We start from the raw sequence: 18,424 nt of genomic DNA on the forward strand, positions 1-18,424 counted from the left end.
ACTTGTCCATCATAGTCAGTAAAAGAGCTTCAGCTGTATGAATTAAACTTGGATTTAATTTAGTTCTGGTTGTAAAAACAAAAACTGCCATTTACAATGTAGTTTTAGTCTCTGTACACTTTAAAAGAGCCTCTTCAGACTCCAGATGCTTTGTCTGTGACATGATTAAGAGAACACTAGGAGAGAAGGCATTCAAATCATTGAAGCCTTTAAAGAGCATGTACTTTAAATTATTTGCAGAGGGTTGAATGAAAATGTTTTTCTCCAGCACCATCGTTGCTTTACGCAGAATGCAGCTGTGAAATGGCTTAACTGGAAACCAGCAAGGAATGTCCCTCAGTATTCAGGGACATTTAATGATGGTTCCTGACACGAATTAAAGGTTTTACAGTCAATTTAGTTTGATATGCATTTGATCTCAACAGACTTTTAAGAGAACATTAAAATCATGCAGACAGATTAAACCTTTTTCTGTTTAAAATAAATCAAGCTTATGGAATCCTGTCACTGACTTATTAGGAATAGTGCCTCCTAGTGTCAAGAGTTTGCACTATATCAGCAGACAGAAGGAAACAAAAGGAATATAGAAATGCTGATCTTTAAATACTTTGTGTTAGATAAGGTAATGGTAAACTAGCTTTATAGGTGACTCTGTCTAGGAATGAAAAAATTTAGCTCTGCATCAGTTTTCATATCAAAAAGGGAAGAGAAAGCATTAGGTTACAGTAAAAGATTACCCAATGCATATGTCTAGAAGAGAAACAGGAATTAACCCTGAAAAACACTTTAGATTATAGAGTGAAAATGGCTAAAACAATCTGCTTTAAAAATGTTCATGCCAGGAGGGAGATGCCCCTCAAGTGGTTCCAAGTTCTGCTCTTAGGTTTCCATTTCGTGATGAGTACCTAGAAATACCTCCAGAGAGAGCTGCCTGGAAGATATGCTGACCAACCTTTAATAAAACCTTTTAATGTGTAGAGACTGACACGCCTATTAAAGCCTACTTATTCCACTTAATTATGAAAAGAAATATAAAGTGGAATACAGACCTTCTCATCTGTAAAAAAAATAACCACGCTACCAAATGCATAAAGGTCATTTCAGCAGCATGTAATGTGTTGCCCATGCTTTTTTTTTGTTTTTGTTTTTTTGAACACTTAAAAGGTTAAAAATATTGAAGAGTCTGTGCTATAGATAGCATGTTCTGCTGTCGATCTCAAGGGCATATATTAAATTGAATGACAAAACTAAAGTAGAAAATATGCAACATAAATCTTTTCAAGAATATTGAATTGTGACCATTTGTTCTGCAACAGTTTATAGGAGTATGTTATGGAGGACCCGAACTGGAGAGTTACTGAGAAAGAAAAACAGCCACTTCAAATGTAACATTTAAATCAATTCAATTCACTTTATTTATATAGTGCCAAATTCACAACACATGTTATCTCAAGGCACTTTACAGTTCAACCAGATCATACAATCAAATTCATACAAAGTTTTTTATCTAAGGAAAACCAGTTGATTGCATTGACTCAAATACAATCCCTCACACTAAGCATACTTGTAGCGACAGTGGAGAGGAAAAACTCCCTTTTGACAGAAAACAAACCAGAATAGCCAGACTAAATGTGAAAGGCCATATGCAGCCTCCAACACACAAGAGAGAACTGTTGTAGGAATACTTTCTATGTTAAAGTCTGTAAAGGCAGACTAGCTTCATAGGTAATTTTATCCAGAAAAGAAACAATTAAGCAGATNCTGTAAAATCATACTATTATAAATTGTGTAGCAGATTTTAAATTAAATAATCAAAGAGGAATTTTAAACTGTGTTAATCAATTATTAAATACTGCAATTAGAAAATGTATTCATGAATACTAACTCTAAGTTTTTTCAACCAAATGTGGCAGTCTAACCACTGAGAGAGCTGGATACATCTGAGGAGCAACTCTGATTGGTTTAAATGGTTTTCATGGTCAAAGAAAAGGTAAATCGAGAGGGTAAAGTAAAAAGAAAATGCAACTTCAGAAATTATATAAAAAAATGCAAAGTGAAAAAGAAAATTGAAATGGAAAAAGCAATTAGCTTTTTAAATGTGTGTTTAGGAACTATATTATTGGATTTATGAATTGTGGTTTTGAAATCTCCATTTAGAATTAGGATTTGAAAATATATTTCCAATTCACAGTTCTTAAGATTAAAAAATACAATTTACATGTATATCGTCATTGACTTTTAATTAATTCTCCATACTGGCCATCTATGTAGTGACAGTGATGAAGAAAAACTCCCTTTTGACAGAAAACAAACCAGAATAGCCAGACTAAATGTGAAAGGCCATATGCAGCCTCCAACACACAAGGGAGAACTGTTGTAGGAATACTTTCTATGTTAAAGTATGTAAAGGCAGACTAGCTTCATAGGTAATTTTATCCAGAAAAGAAACAATTAAGCAGATTAGCTCTGAGCCAGCCATCAGGTCAAAAGGGTGAAAACAATGTTATTTTTATACTTGATTTGAAATAAAGTAGGTAGTCTCAGCTTTGAAAATCTGAAACTGAGACTTAGAAATGACTGAAGCATAATTTTTCCTATATGGATTATTGTCCGTTTTTATTCTATGTCACACTACATTAACCTTTCCTAAAACACAAGACGTTACATCTTAGTTGTTTTTGTGTTTTTTCAATAAATGGGATCGTTTATTTCACTCAATTTGAGGGTCTTACAAATGGGGTTAGACGTTTTATTTTGAAACAGCCAACCAGACCGTCTGTCGTCACTTCCGTCCGAGCTGACTCTAGCTTGCATCATTTCTCGTGTCTCGGCAGCCGGTTGCAGTACATGTGAGTGCGTGTTTTCGAACTGAAATAACTTTTTATGTAATTTTTTTTCTTGTTCCGCCATTTCTGTAAAATATAGGGATATAAAAGCAACATTTAACAAACTTTACGGTTACTTTAAATGCAAACTGACCAACTGAGTTTCTACCTGCTAGCTTAGCCTGCTAGCTTAAAACAAGGATGTGCCATTCCTGTGAGCTGTATAATCCAGAAAGTGATTTATTAAATTGTTATAGATAAGGACATTATTGGACTAAATACTTAGAAATACTTAACCACAAAATGCAAATATAAAGAGTTCGGATTATAAGCTTTTTTTAGCATGAAATGTCAGAACTGAAAGAATCAGTGGCTGATGTAAAACAAACACCTGCTTACTCGTCATTAGTTGTCAAGAGAAGGACTTGAACCTGACATGGCTCTATTGACTGATGTCAATATGTAAATAACAATACTCTCACATTGACTTTGTCTTCACATACTTATTAGCGCTGTTTCTTTAAATGTGTGGACAGACGCCATGGTGCAGCCAGTACCTGAATCCATCAACTTTCCTTCTGAGGAGGAGAAGATCCTGCAATTTTGGCAAGAAAGGGACTGTTTCCAGGAATGCCTCAAGCAGTCCAAGAACAGACCCAGGTAAGGCTGACAAAGTTTTTTGTATGCTTGTTAGTGATCAAAATTATATTTCTCTGCTTGTCATATTATGTTTGTTCTTTTGGGTTTATATAAATCGGAAAAGAACCAAAGCAGACAGGTTTAGGCTTTAGAGTAAACGAAAAATTATGGCCTTGAATGTTTTTTTTTTTTACATTTGTAAATGTTGAACAGACTTTTACAATTGAAAGCTTTTTGTGCATTTGACAGTAAGAAAACAAGCTTAACATTGAAATTGTTCATAGGTCTCTAATCATGTTTGACTGAAGGAAATCTAAAACTTAACCTTGTCATTTGTGGTTCCACTCACTGCTATAGTATTTTTTTCTTCAAGGATAAAAAAAATAATAATGAGGTTGCTTGATGACAGTTTATTGAAGGTTTTTGGAAGAATTTTGTGGCTGATTTCTTTTTTTTTTTTTTTTTTTTTTTTTTTTTTTTTTTTTTGGGGTAGATTTTGTAAAGGTTAATTCAATTATGAACTTTGTTTTGGCTTTTTGAGTCTGTCAAAGTTCTGGTTTGTTATTACAGAATTTCTTTTTTGTTCCTTTTGATTATCATAGATGTAGATAAAATCAAAAAACAAATAATTTGATCATTACATCTATTCATTTTTTTTATTCAAATCCATTATTGAATAAAAATTCCACAAAATGACATTTTCAGTTAAAATGTCAAATGTTTTTGTTTTGTTTGAAGTTTGAACTGCTAATAACCATTTACGATTTATTTGTCCTGGAGCTCAGCTTTATCCATAATATTACTAATAGAAATGGTAATTTTTTCCCCATCACCTGACCAGGTACACCTTTTATGATGGCCCTCCTTTCGCCACCGGTCTGCCGCACTACGGTCACATTCTAGCTGGTACCATCAAGGACATTGTTACTCGCTTTGCCCATCAGAGTGGCTTCCATGTGGACCGGCGCTTTGGCTGGGATTGCCATGGCCTGCCTGTGGTGAGATATTATTCCCTATCTTTGTCATAAAAAAAAAAAAAGAAACTGCTGCTAGTTGTAATATCTGAAAAGTAATTTTTTTTTATTTTTTAAATTCTTCATCCTACTATAGGAATATGAAATCGACAAAACCTTGGGGATCAAAGGACCTGACGATGTGGCCAAGATGGGCATCACTGAGTACAACAGGCAGTGCAGAAACATTGTTATGAGATACTCTCATGAGTGGGAGGTGTGTGTAAAAAAAAAAAAAATACTTAACATGGAGTTAGTCTTAAATGAAAGGTATTAACCATCGGCTTCATCATTTCCATTAGACCTCAGTGAAAAGAATGGGCCGATGGATTGACTTCAAGAATGACTACAAGACTCTTTACCCGTGGTTCATGGAGACCGTCTGGTATGGATTTGTTAAACTCTTAAATTTTTCTGAATAATATATATACATTCATTTAAAAAGACTTAAACTTGATGTTTTATTTAAAGGAACATGTAATTTTAACATTAAAGTGGAATCCGCTTATAGTATCACTTTGGTCCAGAGCCAATTTGAACACTATAGGCGGTAGATTACTAAAACCGAATTCACCATTATGTCCCTTATTTTTATGCAGAATATCATCTAAATGCCATTTGTATGGTTTTTCAATGAAAAAAATGAAATGAAATGGATAGCTTCCGCATTTACTGAATTTTATTACAGTACCATGCAAGTTTAATTACAGTATACTGTGCTGTGGGCCGCCATAACTCTGGTAGCCTACGTAACTTATTATGTGCTGTGCGTTGGCTCTGTTGTGCTGCTGCTGCAATTTTTTTTTAACATGTCTGAAAATAACATTTTAAACAGTTTCATAGAACAACAACATAGAAGATATCTGCATAGGCTACAGAAAATTAAACCAACCTACCTCTGTTTTGTTTTGTGGATCTGTTGCGCTGCATTACGAAATCATTTAAACATATTTATCCATAGTTCCCAGTCCTACTCCGAGTTCACTTCTTTTTCAAAATGATGTAAAAGGTCAAAGTTTTTTAAACCGACATGCAGGAGACCAGTCTTTAAAATGCAATCTGCATTCCTCATCTCAGCTCCGGAAGGGAAAACGGTCTCTGCATCTTCATCCGCCTCCTCCTCCTTGTTGCGCGCAGCACTGGGACCCACACCAAAGCGTTCTTGTACGTCCGAGCTTGCTAGGCAGAAGCAGACGCCCAGAAAGGAATCATGGGAGTAAAAAAATAAAATAACTAGGCTACACAAAAATAAAAAAATATTTGCACAGAGGAAAACTCACAAAAAAACCAAAAAAAAAAAGAATAAAAGCAGACCCCGAGAACAATAAAAAAAAAAAATAAAAACAAAATGTATAGAAAAAATAGTATACCAAAACTCTTTGAGATCTATATAAGCGGTTGATAACTATAGCCGATAACTATATACTGACCACCACCAGATTCCACTGTATTTAGTTCTTAAAAATCTTGTTACTGAAAATATAACTTTTCCTATATCTAAGGGTTTTACTTTTGCATCCGTGATGTGAAAAGCTCAGTCCTTTTCTATCAAACCATTGGATAAAACTCCAAATTAGTAAATCGACCTAAACTGTCTGAAAATAATCAGGATTGGTTATGATTATAGCAACACAATACAAAAAAACAACAATGCAATGTAGTATCATTACTGTTACATTAATAATAGGACTGGTGACATTAGAAAAATGCTTACGATTCCTCTGAAGTTATGCTTCCCCAGCTCTTTGCAATCTTTAACCTCTTTCAGCTGAGCAGGTGTTTGTGTTGACTGCAGCAGGACTTCTAAATAATGTGCTATATGTTATTGCAAAGCTAGGATTGGATTCACAATAGTGTGAAGATACAAAATAATGATTTTATAGTTAAGATTTTAAATGTTGTCACTCAACTTTAAATCTAGGGATGTTATACATAGAAATTATGTAGATAGGGCTTGTAATTGGTAATGGAATTAATACCTAGAAAAATCACTTGAGAAAAAGAAGTTAAACTAAAAGTCTGTTCACATGTAGAGTTTGATTTAATTTGGAATTTTAATGCGTCGTTTAGGCTACATCCTTAATTCCTCAGTACATCTACAAGACCTCATTTATAGCATCAAAGTAAATATATTTTCATCAACTGTTATAGAATAGCTCAAAATGAGTTTTTAAGGATTACAGAAACACAAAATCCAACATGTTGCACATTTTTTTTTTTTACTTTTTTTAAATCATATTTTTTTTCTTTCTTTTTTTTAGGTGGGTGTTTAAACAGCTGTACGACAAGGGTCTGGTATATCAGGGGGTTAAGGTCATGCCTTACTCCACTGCCTGCAACACCCCCCTCTCCAACTTTGAGTCAAATCAGAACTACAAGGTGGGCTCAAGTCGGGATTCATTTTCAAACTAGTGTATTTTCTGCATTCAATGTAACAATATCATGTTTTCATTTCTCCCTTTTCTCTGTGATGGGACAGCTTCAGTTTTATCAGGCTGTAATATCTAATCAACATTTTCTTTTTTCAATATTTTAATGTTCAAAGTTTGCATGACATTTGGATGGAAACACAGCTAGGAAGAGCTTTACATGCAATCTGTTTTTTTGGATGTTGGTGTTGCCTTGTAAACATATAATTCCAATTCTTTAAATTCATTATCTCAGTTAAATATAGCATCTAGAAAATGCCTTTAGTAGGTCTGTCCATTAAAGAGTTTAGCTTGTGAGGTTTTTTTTTTGCCTTCAAAAATGAAACTGAAAAGTTTTCTAGCTTTTTTTTTTCATACTAAAAGATATTCAGACTACACTCTGCTCAATACAAGGTTGTAGTTCTAAACAACGAAGCACTGCCAATGTCTTAAAGTCCATATTTATTTTTTAGTAAATGACAAAGAAAGATGTAACAGCAGAACCTATAGATTATAGCATGCACTTAAACCATTAGATTGATTCCTTTTAAGAGTTTCTCTACACTCTTTATATGTTTGGAGCTGCTTACACTTGGACATAGACTCAACCTTATATATCCTTTGGGATTGCGCCTCCAGGGAAATTCTGGTTCCAGTAGCTTATATAGAGTACAAAGAATTAAAGCAAGCTGCCATTAAAGATAAAAATACAGCAGACAGTATAAAAGAGTGTATATAGTACAAAAAAGTATAAAAAAGTTATAATGTCCTGGAATATGTTTCCCTTAGATATAAAAATATCTGCACAGTAGAGAGATGGGGGTAGACATAGTAGTTGACATGGATTATTGCGCTTGCACTGCAGAGATGTACTGACCTTATAAAATAACTAAAGAATTACCCATGCTGCACAGTAGTTGGCTTGTGTTATTGCACAGTAAGAGAGTAGAATATTTCACATGAGTGAAATAGCTATATGGATTGTCTGAGCATTATAAAATTATGCTCTGTTGAAAATGATGTGTCATGCGATTTGTATAATCCTATATTGTAATTTTAGCGACAACCAGAATTTATTGTTTTTTGCTTTTATTTTCAGGATGTCCAAGATCCCTCTGTGATTGTCAATTTCCCTTTGGTTGAGAGTGAGAACATCTCTTTGATCGCTTGGACAACCACACCTTGGACCCTGCCCAGTAACCTGGCCCTCTGTGTCAACCCAGAGTTCCTGTATGTCCAGGTTAAAGGTGAGAGGGAAAGCTTGATATAACTGAGCAGGACTAAGAACCTCTTTACTAGTTCTGTATTTCAGATGCTTTGGCTTAAACACATGGCACACATGAGAATGGACAAGTTGAGGTTTAGGTTACCTTAATTAAATACCAGTGCTTTTGCCAAAAAAAATTGTAACCAAGGTTTCTCCTAAGGCCCAAAATGGCTAAGAATCTTTATCACACCGAGCCCAAAAACAACCCCAACTTATAACTAAAGGATGGAAAAAGGGAAACAACAGGTGCAGCAGTAGGACAACCCTATACAGGGCTGTCAAAGCCGGAAGACCCAAACAACAAGTAAAAGAAAGTGAAAATGGGAGAGCCAATCCTTTCTGGCTAAAACCAAACAAAAGGCTAAGGCTGGCAAAAGCTAAAATACAAGACAGGCTGAGGCATGCTTCTATGACCAACAGCACCGAAAACCATCTTGGTGTGCGCACTGGCCAGACACGGCCCTAAGAGCGAGCGATAGAGGGGAGAACACACCCAAAATGCAGCTTGTTTGGAGACTGTCAGAGGAGAAAATAATAAAAAAAAAAAATCAAGTTAAAAAAAAAACAAAAAATAAAAAAATTCAACAAAAAAAACAAAAAAAAAAACACCCTCGTCGATGGTTTTGTTAAGTGTCTTCAGCTAATGTGTGTTCTTTTTAATAAGGAACAAACTAGCAAATGTATGTAGATTACTGATTTTACCAATTATGTCCACGGACGGCTCACCTCTTGCATCATTGGTAGGTGAACGTTTCAGCCATTGTGTAACAAAACAATAGGGCTGATACTGTGATCAATCTATTGAAATAATCATCAACTAATTAATTAATGGATTAATCATTAACTAGAGTATAGACTCTAAAACATGCCTTTAGTTGCAAGATAAACTATCTTAAAGCAGTAACTCTACCAAAATTGTAAAAACAAAAATATATATGTATATACATATGAATATTTTGCATTAAAGCTTTAAAAAAAACTTTGTCAAAATGCTATATCCAGAACTCCATAGGTGGAAAAGTTTTAGTTTCACCTGGTTTAATATTGTAAAAAATCTTCTTTAAGGGTCCTTTTGCTATCTGATTATTAATCGGAAAAATAATCATCAGATTAATCAATTATGTTGGGGTTTTTTTATGCAGCCATTTGATTTAGGTGTTAGGTGTCTTGCCCTTAATTTAAAATTATCTTGGTGCAGCATAGTGGTGGCGCTACAGTGCTATGTGATTTTTTTTTTATTTTTTATTTAACAATGACAGGGAACCTGGTCAGAGTTAATGTGAAGATCTGTGGATTTGGATACAGAGCAGTGCTGGACTGGTGAAACAACAGGCCTTAATATAAATGCATATTCACGAGGGAAGGGTTTAAATTTAAATTATATGTATGTATTCTAACGTTTCTAAGTTTGTTTTGGGACATGCAAAGTCCAAAAGTAAGACTTATAAACAGGCTTTTACTAAAATATTTAAACTCTATTCAGTTTGACTGGAAAATTTATACCCCTAAAGACTTAGTTGAATGCATGTTACACCTCTGAGATCTGATTAAAAAGGAATTGGTCACCCAACATTTTTATTTCCCTTTATAGTTGCATACCATGTTGTTGTGGCCTCATAAAATCAGCGTTAAAATCTGTACTTGCAGACTGACAAAAGATGTGAATACATCTGAATGCACTGTATGTTCCTATTTGATCTGAATTTCACTACCTTTTCTTGTCTCAAATGTTCTGTTTAGAAGAGTGTTGAATATTTTCTACACTTTCTTCTTTGCTGCAGCACGTTTTGTCGCCATATCTGTATTAACTGCTGTTCCTTTAACCATCCTGCTAAAAAAAATGGCCCTCGGCTCTGATTGGATAGCTGATTGCTCTAAAATGGCAGAGAGCAGAATGATAATTTATTTCTCTCTATATATATAAATATGTATATATTTTGTAAACTAAATTAACGCTCAAGTAGCAACTTGTACACATATGAACCTGTACACCTATTTACATACATTTATAAATAAGATTAAAGCGCACCACAAAGGAGCAAACATGTCCTCATACCATTGCTGGGGTGTTACATAATATCTATAGCTGGAAGAAATCTGAAAAAGAACTAGGTTTTTAGCTTATTTTTATCTAATTAATTGAAATGAAGTGTTGGAAATATTAGTTATTTTGTTCAGAAAGAAATGCATCTTTCTGCATAGCTGTATGATAGTGATTGGCTGAAAGGAGACAGGGCTGCTAGCCCTTTACTCCCTGGACTTATTTTAAGTTCTGAATTCAGACAGAGGCTGTGTCTACATCAAACCTGGAAATGTGGATGAACTTCAAATGAGGCCACTTATTAAAAGCATTGTCCTTATTCAGATATGGAAAAGAGAAACCCTGGAGAGGTGGCTGCTGTTTTCTGCTACCCTCCTGCTGTATTTTCTCCACTTTCTGATGAGATAACTGGTAGGTTTTTAAATGGATGACCTAGATTTCAGTTGGCCTGCCAATGGTGCAGTTGATACTGCAGGGGGCGCTATTGAAGTGTAGCGTTTCATCCTCACTGCATTGACTGTGCTGCATGAGAGACTGCCTTGGAATACCAATGAGTGTTCTTTTTTTGGGATCAGCACAGTCTCTTCCCTGCGTTTTGTCCCTTGTTCCATCGTCAAACCTACATTTTTCTAATTTTTCTGATTGCTCTTCTCTCCTTTCTACCTTTAATTGTCTTCTGTTGTTTGCTCCCCGTCCGTTTCCTTCCTTTGCCGCATGTGTCTCTGGTTGATTTGAGGGTTGTCAGCTGCGTCAGATCTGAGCTGTGCTGTCATTTTTCACCCCACTGAGGGGAAGAAACATCTTTTATTGATTCTGCTACGTACTGTCCCCCTTTTTCTTTTCCCTAGGCTCAAGCCGTTTGGTTTTTGCCAACCACATAACTGCCGCACTAGCTGTTCTCCTTGACTCCTCTTTAAAATTCTTTACATTTTTTCCAGTAAGCTGTAGTTTAATAAAAAAATGCCTGCTAAAAGTATTCACACCCTATTTTCACCTTGGGCCACATTATATCAACAAACTGCAATGTAAGGTGTTGGGGTCTTATGTAATGTGCCAGTTTAATGTAATGCACAACCGTGAAGTGCAAAGAATAGGATACATTGACCTAAAAATATTTTGATTATAAAAAAAAAAAAGGAAAACCTGTGAAAAGCATGACATGCATTTATAATCAGCCCCCTGACTCAATAATACATAGAACAATGTTTGCTTTTTCCTTTTTTATTTTTCACTATTTTGTCAGGCTTAAATGTTTCAAATGATTAAAAATAATTTTAGTACCTGTGGTAACCTGTGAGAAAATGTTTCTGTTGTCACAATGTTAAATACTTTAATGACTGTTTCCTATCAGTCTGGAAAGGGTTTCCAGGTCATTTCTAAGGCTTTTGGTCACTAGTGAACCACAATGAGAGCTAATATTCACAAATGGAGAAATATAAAAAGGTGATGAATCCTCCTAAGACTGGCCTGCCTGCTGTCAAGACTCATTCTGGAGGTCACAAAGGAAAGTTCACACTGCAGGGAAATATGACCTAAATCTTTTTTTTGTATTGTACTTTTTCCCATATGTGAACAATATCATAATTTTTCATGTCATTCTGAATGACCTGATCCAGATCTATTCATCACCAAAAGACTCATGCGTTTGTCTCTTTGCATCTTGTCCAAACAAACCATTTCTGAATAAGCTCATCAAACCTGCAGTGGTGGAAGTATGTGGCCCTGGACAGCCAAATTGATAAACACAGGCTGATTTATACTCAGAAACCAGGTCGTCTGCGTGTGTGTCACTGTGAATACAAATGTGCCCCCCTGTCGCAGACACCCTGCTGCACCTCTCCAAAATTGCAGGTGACCGCAGACAAGAGGCCTCTGATTGGTCAAATCTACATCCACTATACTGTGTATTTCCTGTTTGGTACCTTACTGCCCTGTTTTGGAAAACGACTTGCGAAAATGGAACAGCTAGAAGAGCGAGGTGCGCAAGAACGCTGGGACCTTTTTTCGACATGGATCCCTGCTCCTTTTCGCCCTCATGTCTCTTCGTTGTCGCACAAACTTGCTCCTACTTCCGCACCGCCTCGGCCGTATCTAGATGCACAGTTAGTTTGTGATTGTCCCTCTTGCGTTTAGGTGTGGAATAACATGTTGCAGACCACGCTTCAGAATTGGGCATAAATCAAAAATATCTGTGACAAGCTCACTGCGACACACTGCTACGGCTGCTTTCTTATGTGTTAATTTTTTAATTTATTTTTTTTATAGTGTTCTGTCTGGCGATGTGGCAGTAATGAATAATTGCCTTGATGCCAAAAAGAGCCCGACAGATTTTACTTTTACAAGTGGAGCAATACGGTTATCGCCATAGTGTTCCGCTTGTTTTATGCATATAAATTGCTTTATTATAATTATGCAGGGAGTTTTTACAGATTATATGGACACTGCAATGTAATTAAAACAGGAAAGGAAAAACAGGAGGAAAAAAAAGGAGAAAAGATGAAAGAAAGGAGATAAAAGGGAGATAATGATAAAACATTTTCCGTCTGCTTCATCACCTGCAAGGAGATGTAAAAAGAACAGCACAACCAATGGACATGGTACGAGACATACAATAAAGTAACACCTAGATACTATCGCTGAAGTATATATACTGTGTGTATAATGTGTTAAATTAGCTAGATATATATTTAAAATGTACAGCAACAGGCAGGTTTAACAGCATTTCCTTTAAAAAAAAAAAGATGGTTTTATGTCACACCCATAGTTATTCGATTGGTTCTAACATGTTACCTCTGACTCTGTTCGTCATGCCTTTGAAATTTGTTTCTATTTGCTAGTTTCCAGATTGATTGGCAGTAAATACAACTCAAGTCATTCTGGCTGAGTAAAGCTGTATGTGTCTGATGGTGAATGCCCACCCATCAAAAACCTGACCAGCAATTCAACCTCAATAGCTTGAAAATGCATAATCTTATGTTCCTATAAAAGAAAATTACTGATAACCATTTGATAATGATAAATTAAGGTTGTATTCACCAAGCATATATCCTGATTATGTTTAATTGTCCTTTTTCAGTCTAAATAGAATTCCAGCTCCAGACGCTATGAGCAGACATAAACAGATGTGGCACGCTCTAAGCAAAAATAAAATGCTGCAGTCACAGAAAGAAAATTATGCAAATAGTATAAATGCTAGCAAACCTGCGCCACAAAACACAACAGACTTTGAGTTTTCCCGTTTCCAGTCTTAAATACATTTCACAGTGATACAAACTTATTAAAGAGCATTAAAAAATTGTTTTTCATATGAAAAATCTTGGAAAATGTGAAGTCATAAATTGCATAAAACACATATTTTCCCTTCATTTTTCAGATAATACCACAGATAAGACTTACATTATGATGGAAGCCAGGCTGGGAGCTCTTTTCAAGTCTGAGAGTGAATATACCATTTTGGACAAGTGAGTAAAAGCTTCACTGTGTTTCTACAAAGAATGCTATTGATTTATGATCTTAACTCTTCATCAAGGGAAGTCAATTCTACAGCTTTAGCAACCTTATGGAGGATATATAAATGCACAACTTAAATAGTAGGATAGTATTGAAAATTGTTTTACAATGTCGTATAAATAGTAACCTTTTGATAATAGCTCAGTTTACTAGATTCTGATATCTGTTTTGTTAACTATATGTCCTCTTTACTCTTTTTGTTAGATTTCCTGGAAAGGTCCTAAAAGGAAAAAAGTACAAACCACTTTTTCACTACTTCATTAAGGTAAGTGGACTTTTTTGTGGTGTTTTCTTGTCTCATATATGAATGCTTACAGTTTTTCTTTTTTTTTTTTTTAACCTAAAAGGAGTCCAACTGGTTTATTAATTTTTTTCTTTATTAATAAAAGAAATATAAGTCGGTTATTCTGATTTATTTGTTTACATCTGTGCACCTGCTCCCTCCGCATGTCTGTTATAATCTCTTTTAGAGGCAATTTATACATTTTTTCCTATTTTGTTCAATAAACCAACAAATATTTCAGGAGTTGACTAGTTGGCACACAAATATGTGATACGCAAACTGTTGTTTTTACAAGCAGAAAGGTTCCAGTTAGCTATGGACAAGTTTGATGGGCATTTCTGGTTTACTTCAGACACCAAGCGACCTCTGCTACTTATTTCTGGCTGAATAAGGTCAGCCTTTATTTACATTTGAAGGCGACAGCTCAAAGATGGGTACATTATCATTTCTTTATTATATGAGAAAATGGCTCAACAATTCCTCACCCTGTACATGCCGACAAAGATGGCTATGTGCTGACATACGGTTTGGTGTGCATGGAGGTAGATGTTCATCAAGGCCAGTTTCTGATTGCTTCCTGCAATAATGATGGGCTGGTGGTTCTGGTGGGTGCAGAGGTGGAGACTGCAGGCTTCACCTGTACAGCTGGAGCCGGCCAGTCATGCAGTGATGCTGCTGCCGCCCTGTTGCCACAGAGTCCACCCCATCACCTCAACGGGATTTTGAAAAAAAAAAAATCCTCTGTTCATTCATAGCGCTCTTTCTCTCTATCGTTCTCTAGACACACATTTAAAGATGCTAAAAAAGGCCGCATTCATGCCAGAGGTGCTCAGGTCCACTTGTATGGCAAATACTTTATTATCTTACTCAGAGACGTCAGTCAACAAGGCCGATTAAGATCATTACAATCATTGAACAGGGTACCTTTTAAAATAAGTGGTGAGGAGCCTGATCTGGTTCATTTTCTTCAGTCTTTAATAACCTGATGCTGCAAGGAAGACTCCAGTATGGTGCCTGATCCCACTATTTTCCCTGAGTTTTACGTGGGTTAGGGGGCAGCTCATGCAGGTGGAGATAACATGACTCCAATTACTTTATTTAACCCAATATGGAATCTCTGTCTTCAACTACAACTCGGACCATAAACACTGACATCTGCAACTCTCTCCTTCTGAGCTCCCTGAAGTTTTCAGCAGAAACTGAAGGAGATTGAGGGATTGCTGGCAAGTCAATAAGTCGATGCAGTCAGCTTGTTTTTCTTAGATAGAAAACTTTGAACCAATCTCACTGTGTGATCTGGTTGAGTTGTCTCTGTAATGCGCCTTGAAATGACATGTGTTGTGAATTGGAGCTATATAAATAAATTGAGTGGAAACTTGTCTATTGTAATGTACCTCAAAATTCAAGCAGCTGCCTCTGTTTGGATTAATAAAGTGTTATGTTTGGACATGTAAGGAGTTTTAGTTAACACATTTTTCTTATTTTTATTTTCTGTAAAAGCAGCTTTTTTGCACCACATTTGCAGTGTGTAGGGTCCTCGTCGTTCTTTGCCCAGTCATGAGCGCACCTGTCAACATCTCCTGTCCTCATCATCCTCCTCCTCTTTGCAGCTGTCCATTCGAATAATTGCATTAACACCCATAACTTGCTGTCCAATAGTTTAACCTCCATGTCTGCCTGAGCTTTCTGACACAATTCTGCCACAGCATCAAGCAATTCAGTCTGGCATCTTCCATCTTGCAGTGCTACAGAATTTACACTTGTGTATATTGTGATTGCACGGTGTGATGATGTGTGAGGGCTTTAGGAACAACAATGCAACACAGGAAAAGAACATTTGCAAATTGTTAGTCACATGTGCGACTGAACTGATGACACTCTGGAGCCCAGACTAACTAGAAAAAGGTGGCAGAGGAGCCAAATTAATCTCCACAGTGCTACCAGTTATAAACAGCCCTTTATCAAGTAAAAAAAAGGAGAATGTGTACTGGATACATTTCCATGTACTGGATTCTTTACAGTGTTTTGTTTAAATGTAATATAATGGAATGTGCTTGTGTATCAGGAAGATTCTTGCTGTTTAGGGTACATGAACTCTGAAACTATTTAAAAATACTAAATGTTGCTGCTAATTATTTTTTGTGAACTGTATGAAATTCTTCTTTCCTAGTTTGCAGAGAAAGGAGCATTCCAGGTACTGACGGATAACTACGTCAAGGAGGAGGAGGGTACCGGGGTCGTCCACCAGGCCCCTTACTTTGGAGCCGTGAGTAAAATTCAAAATCTTAATCATAATTTGTTCATGTGTCAAATGACTGCACTGTGTGGTGAAGTGGCCAATCAGTTTATATTCAGGAAAATTATGCTGTATTGTAAAAAAAAACTTTGTTCATACCTTCTGTTCCCTGAAAAATGATATTAAGAAAAATATAGATATTAAGAAATGTGAAATACTTCCATGTCCTGATTGTTCACTTTGAGCTTTTAGGTGAATAACAGATGAGGACACTAGCTAAATGCATCCATCATTAACTTTTGGGTACTTTGTCAGGGAAGCGTCACAGTGTTGAATCTCATTTGTCTCCTTCAGGAAACAAAATTGAAGTAAGGAAGTGAAGTGATTTAGGAATCATTGAATGATAGATTATACAAATGGGGATTTGATCAAATAAATGATTGGTGAGAATAACCGCAGGAAAGTTTTGTAAAAACCCATCGTATCGGAGGAAATGTTAAAATGTATTCATTTTTTTATTTATTTAATGCTCAGAGGATCCCAGCTTTGAGATTTCTGTGTGAGAGCCGAAAATAGGACATGGCATTCAGCCTTTCTTTACAAAGCGGGAATAATATTTTTTTAAGTTTTTATCACAGGCATTAGTGCAACAAAATACTGCTCACCACTTACATGATTGTATTTTTTGCTCGTTAAACATAAATCAGAGAAATCAAAATAATTGTTTTTGTGGTAAGTTTATTTGAAGTCAAGGAATTCACTTTAGCCTTTTTCATTTGCTTTTTATTCTTTCCCTCTCTTACATTAAATGTAATTTCTCTTAGACATTTTTGTGTACTAAATCCTGAAATGTGAATATTTTTACTCTGAAGATATATTGTCGGAAAGAAGACACCGCCCAACTGCATTATTCAAATTTTATTTTGTTATGACTAGATGTGAAATGAACTAGTGAGTCATCTGTCTTGGATCTTGACAGGGTGTGTGAATAGAAATTACATTTCGAGCTGGGCAGTGCTCATATCTTTCATGCATAGCTGCTACATGCCAGAGGAACTTGTTTCAATGCTGTAAAAGCTGTCCACCTCAGGAAGGAATTTGATGTGTAGTGACACGTTTAAACTGGAAAATTAAAGAAAAGGGCTCATCATGACTTATGTTTAGATTGTGCGTTAAGTTTAAGGTTGTAAGTACATACATCTTTAAATAAAAAGCTGTAAAACCTCCATGTAAATTACATTCTTGTCTCTCCAGGATGATTACAGGGTATGCGCAGAATACAACATCATCCAGAGAGACCAAGCTCCGATCTGCCCTGTGGATGCCTCCGGTTGCTTCACCTCAGAGGTCACAGATTTTGCTGGACAGTACGTCAAAGTGAGTGGCACATCATACATTTACACACAACCAGATGTATTGTCATGTAAATCTTTAAGGTGATGTAGATTTGAGTCTGTTTTGAGTAGTTTAGTTGAATGATTGTTGAAAACAGGAAAAAGCAAGAACAAATGTGTTCTTAGTAATCAATGGAGAGAAATTAACCAATATTTAAGTCATGATCATGAAACTTGTTATTTTGACCTATGTTTACTCATCATCTTTATCCTATTACTAGTTTATCAGTTTGGTATTGATGTGGACAAAGATGGCACAGGAACGGCACAGTGGAGGAGGAGTTACGTGACTAATGGGGAGCAGAAAGTAGTGAAAATCTCTCCTAACGGTCTGTGAACTGAGTTCACTATTAAGTCCTCTATATAGTCTTCGCTCATATTATTTTTAATCCAAGGTTGCCCTGATTTATTCCCCAGCAAACTGTAATTAGATAAATTATGATAAGGTTTTGTTTTTTTTACTGGTAAAAACATTCTAGTATTGTTGAAATTAATATTAAATATCCTGAAGAAGGCTTTTAGCTAGCAATGCGTACGGGCGTACATTGTACGCCCTTTACTAAAAATATTTGTGCGCCCTGTTTTTGGATGTACAGCTTTGGTACGCCTCGTTTTTCTTTCGGAAAGTTTGCTCAAATGTTCAAAGTTTCACAAGCAGTAGATGTTGGAGTTGGAAAAGTAAGAGTTTTGTTACTCGACGCGCCACATCAACCAAAAGCTGGTCTGCAAGCTGGCAGGGAGACGGACAGCGCTGCTGATGCAGAGCACTATGACCACTCTACTGAATCTTTTTATTAACGCCTAAATT

At 35.9% G+C, this 18,424-nt stretch overlaps 1 protein-coding gene across 1 annotated transcript; it reads left to right on the top strand.

The window, feature by feature from the left end:
• Positions 1-2,775: 2,775 nt before the first annotated feature.
• Positions 2,776-17,599, top strand: LOC107105103 (isoleucine--tRNA ligase, cytoplasmic-like; the record flags this gene model as incomplete). The annotated part of the gene is made up of 11 exons (XM_015405217.1): positions 2,776-2,849; positions 3,362-3,485; positions 4,306-4,462; positions 4,575-4,694; positions 4,780-4,862; positions 6,739-6,856; positions 7,985-8,132; positions 13,567-13,654; positions 13,908-13,968; positions 16,157-16,252; positions 17,477-17,599. Coding segments are annotated over exons 2-11 (1,113 nt in total), but the record flags the coding sequence as incomplete, so codon positions are not given.
• Positions 17,600-18,424: the final 825 nt, after the last annotated feature.

This window comes from Cyprinodon variegatus, unplaced genomic scaffold (genome assembly GCF_000732505.1).
Source record: "Cyprinodon variegatus isolate N-32 unplaced genomic scaffold, C_variegatus-1.0 Scaffold2064, whole genome shotgun sequence".
In the NCBI taxonomy this organism is placed as follows: domain Eukaryota; kingdom Metazoa; phylum Chordata; class Actinopteri; order Cyprinodontiformes; family Cyprinodontidae; genus Cyprinodon; species Cyprinodon variegatus.